General features: G+C 41.3%; 2 protein-coding genes across 2 annotated transcripts in view; both read left to right on the forward strand.

The window, feature by feature from the left end:
* SCFD2 (sec1 family domain containing 2) overlaps positions 1-11,735 on the forward strand; it is a 190,626-nt gene extending 178,891 nt beyond the window's left edge. Inside the window, exons 8-9 of the mRNA XM_064653959.1 lie at positions 6,010-6,129; positions 10,062-11,735. Coding sequence (XP_064510029.1) covers positions 6,010-6,129; positions 10,062-10,154 — 213 coding nt within the window. The 3' untranslated portion in view covers positions 10,155-11,735. The remainder of the gene's footprint in view (positions 1-6,009; positions 6,130-10,061) is intronic.
* Positions 1-13,047, forward strand: part of CHIC2 (cysteine rich hydrophobic domain 2) — a 515,980-nt gene that overhangs the window by 487,833 nt on the left and 15,100 nt on the right. The window lies entirely within an intron of this gene.

A 13,047-nucleotide genomic window follows, 5' to 3' on the forward strand; every position in this document is an offset into this window, starting at 1 on the left:
AGTAGCTGATTTTATGTATTTCAGTTGATACTGTTCAGCAGAACTTGAGGGGAAATTAGGAAAGTTAAATCCTTGCAGGGAGACTGGTCGCTTGAGGCACCACTTTGCAGTTACAGTGCAGATAGCTACTGCCTGCTGAACAAAACAAGAGGCATGCCAGTTCATTTAACCTACCTGGATTTCCAAAAGTCATTCCACGAGGCACTCATCAAAGGATTTTAAGGACACCAAGCAGCCTTGAGGTAGAAGAGAAGTAAGTATGAACAGTCTGGTCTCACAGTGGATGCAGGAGGAGCTTCATAATTCAATGCCTTCTCTGTAACTTGATGTAGTTCAACTTGCAGTAAGGAGGAAGGAAGCCTAGTTAGAATTTGCTTTCTGGATGCTCTTAGCATGTTTTAAGACAGTCATTCTACAAGAATTTACTCTGTTTTACAAATTAGCCTATGCTAAGTGTTTGCTAAATATTTACAGAGATGAAGTGTGGAGTTGCTATCATGCTGTACATTCCGCTTTGTCCTACTGCATATCCTAACTTCTCCGTTGAAAACAAACCCAAATTTACATCAAACTACATCAATACTATGGTTATGAGTACAGTATGTTTCTGTACCATGCCCAGTGTTCTTCTTCCAGTATTACCACCACTACCTCTCAGCACGGAAGAGGCATCAGCAAACTATGTTAGGCAGTGGACACAAGTTGCAGCAAGAGAAATTCCAGCTGAATATAAGGAAAAAACATTCACTGTAAGAGTGGTTAAATCCAAAGAGGTTGTGAATTCTCCATCTCTGAGATATTGAAAGGTTGACCAAACAAAGCCCTGAGCAATCTGATACAATTTTGAAGTTGGCCATGCTTTAGGCAGGAAGATGATCTAGATAAGCTATGAAGATTCCTTCCAACTTGAATTGTTCTGTGATTCTATTGTAATAGAAAAGAAAAAAGTTTTTTCTCTTTTGTGCAGATGCCTGCTAGACCTGCATTTAAAAACAGCTGACAAAAATAGTTTTGACCGTTGTGTTACTAGTATTCTAGAACCCATTATCAGAATAAGAAAGTTATTTTTCTGTTATTTCACGGAAGGTTAGTCTTGGGCACAAATCAAATCTGCCTGAAATCCAATGCATGTTTTCAGGAATCTCTTTCCACTATTGAAATGTATTTCCAAAATGTATTCAGTTAGGTTCTTAAATGTAAATTCTCAGCTCTTCATAGCTTATGATAAAGTCCCAAGACAAAAGAGACTAGCTACAGAAATATTTCTTTCCATTCATATATCAGAACTGAAAAAATTTATGCCAACACCCCCAAAAATAGAAGAATTAAAAACACGTTTCACTGTCAAGCAAAGTAAAGAAGCTGGTGCACATAGGGCAGGAATATAACTTATCCTTAAAAACAAAAAAAACCCAACAGGACTCCAGAAGGCCTAAATATTTAGATGCAGACATTGACACCTTTGGCTAGTTTGAGGACTACTCTATCCTTATTAATAACATGCGCGTGTATGTGTGAGACATAAATGTATTATGGCAATATGTACCTGTAAGTACCTGCATCTCTGCTAGTAAGACAAATATCCTACTAAGGGGTATATTGAAGAGACAAGCAAGTTAACTTTGTGTAAGATTAATATTTCATAGGCATCATCACATACCTCATAAATATATGTCCATGGTTGCTCCTTTGGTTTGTAGCCTGGTTTGTTGGCATGTGCTCAATTATTGCATGACTGAATTTCTGACCAGCCTGTATTTCTGACACAATCACACCATCAGCACAGTGATTATTTTGTGAGCTTCCTTGTATTTTTGTTTCTTCCTCAATGCCTGAGTATAAATGCCAACTCACATAAAAATACTTTGGTAAGTGATTGCCTCAGGTATGTTAATTCAGGACAAACTTTTAAAAATATTTCTCATCCAGAAGTTGTTTCTCTGTCAGGTGTGTTTGTTTTGAAGCTATGGGAAGGTGAAGGGGAAAGGCCTCCCTGCCTCAAGGACTCCTGTTTTGACTGCTGCTCTATACCACACATGTTTTATGATGATATGAGCTTGCTATCATTGATACCAAGTGCCCTGCACAACAGCCTAGTTTCTGGTGATTGCCATGTTTTTCTTTTTCCAGTTATTCAGCTAAACTCAATTGGTTGGTCACAAACACCAGAATCATTGGTGCTGCTATCCTTATTGGCAGTCATCCTCCATAGGACAGTAAAGATAGTTTCTGCTGACTTTCCTCAGAGCAAAAAGTTGTTTTTTGTGAGCTGCCATGAGCCATGAGAACAAACCTGTCCTTCAACCGCTTACTGCTTCAGTTTTAGAGTTTTATTGACCACTGCCACCCTATTTTCCCACCTCTTCCTCCCTCTTTTCCATGCGGACGCACACACCAGCAAAGAGCCCTCTATCCACCAGCATCCTGAGGACATGCAGTATGAGGGGCTTGGAGCTGGAGAGAAGGCCCTGATGTCTCAACTGGGACACTCTGCTGACTCAGGGCATCCCCCCACCCTCTTCCTTTGGGCTCTTTCGCTTCAGTGTAAAGGTTTTTAAGGTTTTTTGGTTAGTCTTTCTAGTTGCCCAAGATAGCTCTCTGAATTATTTTTAATGCATGGCATTTTGAACTGAAAGTGAATTTCACTTGGGGATTTATGCAAAATTCAGATTTCACAGTAAATTCAGAGGTCTTGGAAATGTCCCAAATCAACCGAACTTTAGAAGGATCCCAGAAGATACATGTTACTTTTGTTGCAATCCATTTCAGTTCTTCTTCTGTATCACTGAAATGAGTTGTATTGAGCTACATGCAGCCAGTTTGTTCAAGCAACAGCCTTGGGTGGTTGTATTATCAAACAAAAAAAAAATTGGCAGAAACTTGCATTCTTAACATAGCCAAGTATTTTGTACCCAAAGTATTGTCCTCCTTCAAAACACTTATGCATAGCATAACAAAATTACAGATCCCAAGACCCTTTGCATTTCAATTTTAATTTAATTTAGAGTTTGCATGCCTAATAGTATTTTTAATACACATTTCTGGAATTTGTGGTTTGAACTTTAGTCTTCTGAAAAATAATAAGTTTTATATAGGCACCATGTGTTTGGATCTAGGTTTATTTTGACTGAAGGAAATGATTTGTCAAGACGTTTTCTCTTTAACATTGCCCTGAAAGCTTGTGTTTTCTGATTAATGTTCTTATACTGGGTGCTTTTTCAGTATGCCCAATCTTCTGCACGCATGTTTATTATGCGTTGGTTGTCACTAGGAAAGACATTAAGAATCACAGAACCACAGAATGTTCTTAGTTAAAAGGGACCCACAAAGACCATCAAGTCCAAGTCCTGACCTGCACTGGACCATTCCCAAGAGTCACACCATGTGTCTGAGAGTATCATCCAAACACTTCTTGCACTCTGTCAGGCTTGGTGCTGTGACTGCTTCCCTGGGGAGCCTGTTCCAGTGCCCAACTACCCTCTGGTCTTTTTTTAATATCTAACCTTAACAGTGACACAACTTCATGCCATAAAGAAGTATTTGAGTTCTTTAAATGACCCTTCATTCAAAGTAATTCAGAAGATTCGTGAGATGGAGTGGAGCTGTTTGCTCTGGTGACAGGGTTCAGAAGAGCAAGAGCCATGAAAAGGAAAAAAATAGTATACTTTATTACCTGACAGAATGCTGTAGCAGAGTGCTTTGTCAACTTTTATCCTCGTCATCTTTGTGAGAAGTTATTTCTTTAACTTTGCTTCAGTGCCTTCAGCAATTATGGCATGAAATACTTTAGTATTTTATCATGTAATAGTTCTATTTGCTCTGATATGTAAGTAAATACTTAGGTCTTACACTCCACATGGTATTTGTAGTAAAAATTGACTTTTTTTCATTTGAGGTTGACGATATGTTGAGTGCAGATAGTAAGAAGTGAGAAAACTGATGTGAGAAAGGGCATAAAGAAAGTGTTTGTAAGCTCTGGTGTATCCATTTAATTGGTCTGTTGGTGTAAATGCAAAACTGCTCAGTATTGCACTAGTTGCAGGACATCCTGCAATTGTAGTATATATGTATCTGTGCCATCAGCTCAATGAAGATGGCTGACAAAGTGAGTGCAAATGAGAGAATAAACACCAATCACACAAATACTCAGCTCACTAATACATCTATCTAAGGCTTTTGTACTGGTTTCAAATTCCCAGGAATTCAAGAGCTCCTTTCCTAGGGAGCAGCATTGAACAGGGAGTCCTATGTAATCAAAGTCAGCTAGCCTGGAGAGAGAGTCTGCCATCTCTCCATGCTGGCTTCAAAGGGAAGAGTCTTTGCAGAAGGTTGCCAGGCAGAACGCCTGACAGACCTGCAGGATGAAAAACTGCCCAAAGACTAAATATAGGAAAGCCAAATTAAGGAAAAGAAGGAGAGCTGTACCCTCAGAAGCTAGAGCCAGAAGGATCAAAGGTATCTGCTGTGGTGGTGAAAGGAAAGGAACTGCACTGCACCCAAACACAGGCTGATGACCACTATCATTCTGTCGAATTAATGCTGTTAAAAACCTATGCTCGTGGAGGGGCAGGATATGAAGAAATTAAACTGTTCTGTTACTTTTTAGAGCCAAACATTTTGGTGATGTGACAAGAGCAATTGCGTGGGCTCTGTTGACATCACTCCCAGAGTGGAGAAAGGCATTGTCAGGGCAACATGTTTTCTCAAGAAAGAAAGAGTTTGCTAGGAAACAGCAAAGTCGTCAAACTTCTAGAAGTGGTTAAGAAGAAAATGATGTAAAGCGTCACCTTCACATTTAAAATCAAAATGCAGTTTTATAAAGTCTTAACTGAAGTGGAATGTTTGTGCCATTTTAAAGATAAATGGGGAAAAATGAAAAAAGTATTTTCTTTGAGGTAAAGTTTCTCTATATTAGTTACAAGACAGTCGTACAAGTATTGAAAATTCTGAAATGAAACAAGCTAGAAACTGATTTTATATTGTAAAGGACCTGATTTATTTTTATTGGATCAACTGTAAAAGATTATTCGCTGCACTGGTGAAAACACATTGCATAAATTTTTTTCCCTTGTTGACCTCAGCCGGGGATTCTGGCATGTTTAGGCTGGACTCCTTTCTTCTACTGGGTAGTAATTTATTCCTCATTCCTTAAAGCCTCATGCATACATATGTCCAAAATATACACGTACCACCCAAGTACTCTCCTCCCACTCTGGGAAAGGGAGGTAAGTAAAGTAGAAAGAAAGGAGAGGGAAGCCCTCAGACTTCATAAGAAACTCTTCTAGGTTTCAGTGGAATCCGTGGAGACTTTATTTCCCTGGAAACAGTTAATTAGCTTTAACTGGACATCATCCCCACTGATTTCCCTCTCAGCTGCTACAGAAACCAGCATTCTATGAATATTTCTTTCTGAGCTTTGTCGCCGGGACAAAGAGATTTCTCTGAACAATTTTTCCTGCACTCTGTAGGCCTTGCTTGCCATGGAAGTGTCAAGCGTGTATTGTTTATACTTATAGACTGTGTGAAAATATGTGATGCTTATACTTGTTAGCTGTGTGTCTAATTATAAGGTTTGAGAACATAATATGTTTATAGAAAGAAAACCTTGAGAAACTGAAGATAATGAAACACCTGCAAATTTAGTAAAACCCTAAAAGCAGATTAATTAGAAAGAGGTTTCTATGCCAAGGATGATTTCAGATCGCGTGGACAGAACATCGGGTCCAATGAACTGGAGACATGAGACGCGTGCACAGACTGAGCTATCCAATCATCTTGTTATGAGCATGTACCCTGAGCAAACTAAACTGTATAAAAGTTAACTGATTTAAATAATAAATTGACATATTTGCTGACCATAATGGCCTGTGAGCATTATGTTCATGCCTCCCCATCGATAGAGCTTCCTCTTTGGTCTTCCTCTAGGAGCTCAGGCAGCCAGTCACTGACAATGTATAGATTTGGTCCTGGATGGAGCAACTACAAATAATGCTTTCCTTAATTTTACAGGTGAATCGCCCTCACCCTGGTGATCATCCTCTTCTGATCATCTTTATGGTTGGTGGAGTGTCAGTCTCTGAGGTCAAAATGGTGAAGGATTTGGTAGCAACACACAAACCTGGTACCCAGGTAAAAATAGCTCTAAACATATAGTTCTTATCTAAATGAAACATAAGAAAATTCATCAAATCATGTTCCTTATAGCACTGGTACCAAACCTTCAGAAAGCCACTGCCACGTGGACAGAAATGATGTTAGGGTTTTGCTGTGAAACGTCTGTAGATAACAAGTATTCAGACACCAGTGATCTGTTTTTTTACATGCTATAGGCAGCAACAAAAGTACAGACTCAGGTTGGAAAATTCAGAACAGACTGACATTAATTTGAAGGAACTTTCATCATGTCTCAAAAGATTAGTTTCTTTTTATTCTTTATAAACAGAAACATTTGCTGTTCTGAAAGGCTACATGTTCCCTGGCGTAGTGCAGGGATACTCTGAAGGAGCCTGGGTACCACCTGACTTATCCATGGTAATCCTGCAGGCAAGCCACTTAGCACTGCTGAGGAGCAAAATGAATTAGCCTAGACACAGCTGTACTGTTTCTGTCTCTGACCAGGTATGTGTGATAGATACCTGACCACTAGACCTTAAGTAGCCTGAAGCAGGTGATGTGGAGAAGGCCCCCAAGACTCTGCATCCCTTGAATGTGCTGTTGGACTCCTTGAAGGAGGATGGCTCTCACAGTGAAGCTTCAATAGCATCCATGCGGCTGGTCTTTGCCTTGTCCACTCTCTGGCAGCAGAACTTGACTACAGTAGCTATCATCTGAATGGAGAAGGGAGGGAGAAGAGGAGTAGGATGGATGAACTCTGGTGGCACCATTAATTCTGGAGAACCGCTCAGGTGTCTATTGAGTACTGCAGATAAAAAGGGTGATATAAAAACTCCAAAGTGCTGTGTAACCAGATTCTTCATAAAAGTAACTCTAGTTTCCAGGGTGGCTTGTGAACATCTTATTTTCAATTCGTATGGAATATAGTTTTGATTAGAGAGAAATCAGTAGCAAAATGGAGCTAACCAAAGGCAGAACAGCCCCTCAGTTTAACATGCATTTTCCATATTTTAGTTATCTTTACAAACCAGTCTCAAGCAGTATTTTGTAAGATGGAGTACCATTTTTAGCGATGTTTTTTTGATCTGATAACACATTTCTCCCCTATTAGCCTATTGGTAATCTCCTCAAAACAATGAATTGAATTCTTTTCCCTCTTGGAGGCGAATTGAGTTGTGACACACTGATGGGCAAGTTAATCCACGCACAAAATGTATTAAAACACCCTGGAAGATAAACAGAGGGTTAACATCTGAGTTGGTTGAGAACTATGCAGGGGATTTTCAGCTGGCTTTCTGAAGGAACTTAAGGCTTGACAGTGGTGACATTGGATCTGGTGTTGCTTTGCTTTGGCTTAACCCTGGCAGCAGGTCACCCTCTGAGGCAGATTCCTAAAGCATTTTAAGCTTTTACTGCATCTTGCCCTTTGTGCAAATGTGCTGTGTTAGAGGTGAAAGGACTTTGGGGGAGAGGTGGGAGGAGGAAGAGAAAGAAGAAAAGAAGCAGTTGTGCAAGTCTCTCACATAAAAAAAGTTTGTAAGTTTGTTGGATTTACCTGGATTTCTGCACTGTAGCTGTGAATATGCACCACCTGTTTAGGATTATTCTCTTTTCAAGAAGCCTGGCATTTATCTAACTTGAGCCAGGGTTTAACAGAGCTTTTATGTGTTGTTCGAGCAATCAGGTTCAGGCATCAGAGGAGCACTGGCCTTCCAAGTCCCTTCCAGTCAAACAAAGCACTAACATTTGTACTCATATTGGCTCTTGGAAAAATGGGGAAATGTGTGAGTGCAAAAATTGAGGAAAGTAACTGAATGAAAACTGACAGGGTGCACTGATTATGTCAGCAATTGTTTGGAATTGAGGCAAATGACATTTAAATGTGGAAAAGGACACATTTTTCCATCCACAGAACTGCTTTGCATCTGAATATGAATGACTATTTTATTTCTCATGGAGAAGCACAGAGGAATACAGTGTTTCCCACGCATTGTTGGGTTTTGGATGGTGGTAAATAGCTCCCCATACCTCGTGAGAAGTACCTTACTTTCAAAGGAAGAAATTACTTCTCTTTCTCTGCTTTAATCAGGAGAATAATGAAGAACATGAGAGGAAGTTTCACTCTCCCTTCTCCCAACATGCACAACCATCTATGTGATTGTGGCTGAGGCAGGCAGACAGATAAACCCCTCCAGATGCAGCAGCAGATGTTAGCTGCATCCTTCCCTACCCTCTGCTGGGGGGAAACTGTCCGTTGGAGCTCAGTGGGCCAGGATGGGAGCTCCTGGCTCTTCCACCTTGGCTGCCACCAGGAGGGGTAGCCCTTCAGGTGAAGGATGAAAGACAGACACGCTCTACAGAACAAGGAGGTCTGCAAAGGACTGTCCTGAAGAGAGCTGCCTGGAGAAGAGGTGGAGATTAGTTATCTGGGGAATTCCCCTCTTCTCTTTAAAAATGAAAGAACAAACATTCACTATTTATCCCTCTCGATGAGCCCTCAGAGATACTGGGGGGAAAGGAGGAAAGTCCTGCTGTATTTGGCAGCATCCTTTCTGAGATGTTAAAGTTGCAGATCTCTTTTTTCTCTCTGGGCTTGCTTTTAGTTGCACCAATCCCCTCAGGGTTCAGTGGTAGGACTCCAAGAAGAAATTGCTTTTATCTGTCAATGGCTATTGGTGATGTTTGGCTTGTACCCTCAAAAAACTTTGGTAACGTGTCGCTTCATGCTTTTCAGAGTTAAGCTGCATGATAACAAGATGAGCACATACTGTTCTACAGTCTGATTCTCATGTAATTTAAGTAAGACAGCGTCAGCCTTTGGCATCTGCAAGTTACAGAGAGTTTTTCAGGCTTAGGAAGGAAGACATAATCAGTGTCAGTTTGCTGCAGATTGTGTGGGAGGACAAGGGAAGAGGAGAAGTGAGGGGAAGACTATCACCAGTACAGAAGGGATCCTTTCAGTATCTGAAGTGAAAAGATGAAAGAAATAACAATTAAAAAAGTTGGAATGCAGCATTACCACACACTTAAGCCATATGATGGACAGCAGAAGTGCTTTGAAAACTACTGCAGTACGCAGACACACAGACGTACTCCATTGATGTTTGTGCTTCCTGTCCTTGGATTTGCACTGAAGAAGCAAATTCATTTTCAAGTAGGCTAGTATGATTAAATCTGCCCCCCATCCCCGCCTGCAATCCTGACCCTATGGACTGTAAGAGCAGTGTCCTATGACTTCGACTCTGGGTTAGATCCACACAGCAAGAGCGTATGCACTTGCTCCTTAGTGATAGCTTTGCTCACACTAGGCAACTATATACTAGTTTTCACTTAAGGAAAACAGATACCTGCATCTAGCAGGTTGTGTATCATGGTTGTACTGAGCGATGGCTTCTTTCATTAGACCCATCTGGTATTAAAAACTATAAGAAACAAAAGCAACAGTATCTGACAATGCTCAGGGTTGGCCTGATATGCAGAACATCATGTGCCTGGTCTGAAGAGACGTTTCTGAGCAGGGACTGTGGCTCCCTGCAGCAGGCCAGCAGCATTTCTGTGGTGCTCATCTTACCTTCAACTGAGAAAGAACAGGTATCACTCAGATCTGTGCTAAAGGAGAGGAAACCAGTGTTTCCTCAGCTGGTGCCTCACAGCAAACGCAATGGCAGTCACAACAAATCACCGGGTAAGATGTGGGTAGAAGTGTGTCAAAGCACACATTCATTAAGAATACAATGCTACCAGTCATTATGCTCCTTAAAGTGATTTAGCTACAGTTATTAGAGAGCAGACAGTTTCACTGGACAAGTCTGTATTGCCCTGTCAGTAAACACCAGAAACACACAGCCTGTCTAGAGCTGGGTGAAGCAAACCATTCATATCCATGGCTCATTAGCACTGTCTCAGTTCCCTTCAGTCTGACTTGTTTCTTGTTCCCCTTCTTTCAGGTAATCGTGCTCTCCTCTGCACTCCTGACACCACATAGTGCTGTTGAGTTGTTGTTTGCCCCAGACCATCTCCAGCCTGACACTGATATCTGACAGGGGAGGATCTGTGGAGAAGATGAGTGAGTGCCTCACCCGGAAACATCAAATCCCTGGTCTGTCGTTCTTCTCAGTAGCCCTCCAAAAACTGACGTGTCACCTGCTACAGTTACAGCTCCAGGTGAAGCAGCTGGGTATCTGGCTGAAAGGGAACATGTGCAGCTAATGGGCAGCTCTTCAAAATGGTCCAGTTGTCCAGCAACAAGTCCCCCCTCCTTAACAATAGCACTGTGCAGATTGAATCGCTCCCAACCCCATTTGATGTAGTGAGGGTGATTGTAATAATTCCCTAGAAAAGGAGCAGCTGAGAACCAGGTGATGCTGAATTTTCCCTCCCCAACAAGCAGTACTTTTTTCTCTGAAAATTCTTAAAGGTTTTGCTGGGGTTTCGTTTGGTGGGAAATGCTGCTGAGGGAGTGAAAGGCTAGCAAAATCCACCCTTCGTCATGCTACCTTGCAAAATATGTGTGCCTTATACAATGTGAACAGCCTCTGCTCTTACTTCATCCCTCACTGCAGAGAGATCATGGAGCACAGCCCTGATTTAGCTGGCACAGCAGCTCCCAGTCCAGTGATGCTCTACTGGCAGGACTGGTAGAGGCAGGGAAGCTGAGAATCAGACTCAAGGCCTGGGTTACATGGCTGCTTCTCTCTCAGCTTTCTGTTTCCTGCTCTAGTTTCTCCACCCACAGTCCCAGAAGAAAAGATTGTTTCTGACAGCACACATATCTAGATTTACACAGGAGGGCATATGGGCTGTGTTGGTTGGATAATAACCCTGGAAGAATCTCCCCTCACATGGATTTGAAAAAAAAGAGAAAAAAAAAAAGGCAGGGTCACATTTTCAAGAGGCTACAGCACAGATCCATTCTTGAATTAGATTTATGAACAGCATGATTAGAGAACTGCTTTTATTTTATGATCACAGAAGAGCTGCAGTCAAATTCAGTTATGTAATTTTTTTTATAAAACTTTGCTACAATCTGTTATAAAAAGGCAGCAGCCAATAGAAATTGTAGTTGCATATAGCACGAAGATTTCCGAATTGCAGCATAAAATGGTGGAGCTCTAAAGCTGCATCCTCTTTCTTCATTAAGGAATGCTATGACTACAGCTTACGAGATGAGAATGTGAAATTATAAGTGGCATTCACTCTATCATAGCATTCTTTACCATGCCAAAGAGTAGCTTAAATGGGAAGTTTTCTACATTTTCACTAGCTAGCATTAGTTCTCCTAAATGTTTATAATGGTCTTCAGAAAAGGGTGCATTTTGGTTTAAGTTCACTTTCGAGTGGCTGGAAGGAAACAATGGACCAATTATAAAGCATGGACAATGTCGCCTCTATGGAAGAGAAATTTATAGGAATGACTATAGAATGGAACTTTGTGCTACAAAAAATGAGAAATGTTATGTGATTGCAATATTAAAATCGCAAGGAATAGTTTGAATAGAGCAACTGGAAAGCAAACAGCCAGTCTCTTGGTTTCTTTTCGCTCATTCTGTACTGTTTAATCTTAGAATATGGTTGTTTTGCAAATTCTGTAATCAATAAAGCAATGCTTTTACAGTGCCAAACCTGATCCATCTTCTCCTTTTCTCCTAGTATGCAGAGCTACACCTGCCAGAACTGCATATTCCTGCAACCCGTTTTGCATTATTTTATTGCCCCTAGGAATCTAGACCTTTAGGTGTCCTAGAACGTTTTCCACACTCTGTTCACAGAACAGCTCTGTAGCAGAAAGGCTCATCTATGTCTGGTGGCCATTGCTGGCCAGTGAGCTCAGGTACTCACACCTCTGAGATGCCACTGCTTTCCTGAGATGATGGAGGCTGGCAGGTGTGGTCTCTACTCCCTCACCTCTCTTTCATCAGATGTTCTCAGGTCTCTGACTTGGCCATCTAAAGATGTACTGTATTGAGAAGACAAGGGGTGAGTCTAAGCAGACACTGGTGATCTTCCATTCCCTGTGGGTGAAGTAGCACCTCTGACTGAAGCAAAAACTAGTTTTCCAGGCCCACACACACACACTTTGGAGGAATCTTCTCAGCCAGTGAGGCCACAGCTGTGGCAATTGATACTGGAACTCAGCCACCATCTCATACTCAAGTACTTCTAGACCAAAACTGCACTGGAATCTTTCCAGTGGCCCTAGTGTAATAGTAAGCTCTGATTTGTAGGAAATAGCTGTAGCAGCTACACATAGCCTGTGCTCAGGGAATAGGTGAGATGAGAGATCTTCTCCCAGTTTCATGTGGGTGGGAACAGCACAGAAGCTATTTGCTTGGGCAAGTGCAGGACCACAGCAAGGAATATTTAAGTCCTCTGCCTGTGACACTAAGCAATACTCAAAAGGCAGGAAGAGAAGACACCCTTGGCAAATAGGTTTACTACTATATTAATAAGCTAAGCAGAATTTCATGTAAGTTCAAATTGGTAGGACAAGCTCAGTTTTGTTTGCAACTCCTCTCCTGTCACTTTGGCTCGTAGCTCATCATCCAAAAGATTGTCATCAGCAGGACCCTGTCAGAGTTTCCCTGCACCAGTTACTACAGCTGTGTGCTAACCAGGTGAGTCTGTACAGCCATCAGCCTCAGCCCAGCAGAAACAGCCTCCTCAGAAAGGCTCTCAATAAAGCTACTTTAAACATGAGGTAGTTGAACACTTGCAATTTAAGTTCTTCATTGTGATATAGCTCAATATATTTATTTTTTTTAAGTAGAAAGGGGCAGTCACTTAGAATTTGTATTCTTCCCAATTTCGACCTACCTCACACCCTTCCTTTCCAGTTGAGAAATATTGAAGTATTTTTGACAAGGGGAAATGAAGAATCCCATTTTCATTTGAAAGGTCTCTGCCTTATTCAGTTCCTCTCCTAAAAGAATTTCT

This window comes from Pseudopipra pipra, chromosome 4 (assembly GCF_036250125.1).
Source record: "Pseudopipra pipra isolate bDixPip1 chromosome 4, bDixPip1.hap1, whole genome shotgun sequence".
Classification (NCBI taxonomy): Eukaryota; Metazoa; Chordata; class Aves; order Passeriformes; family Pipridae; genus Pseudopipra; species Pseudopipra pipra.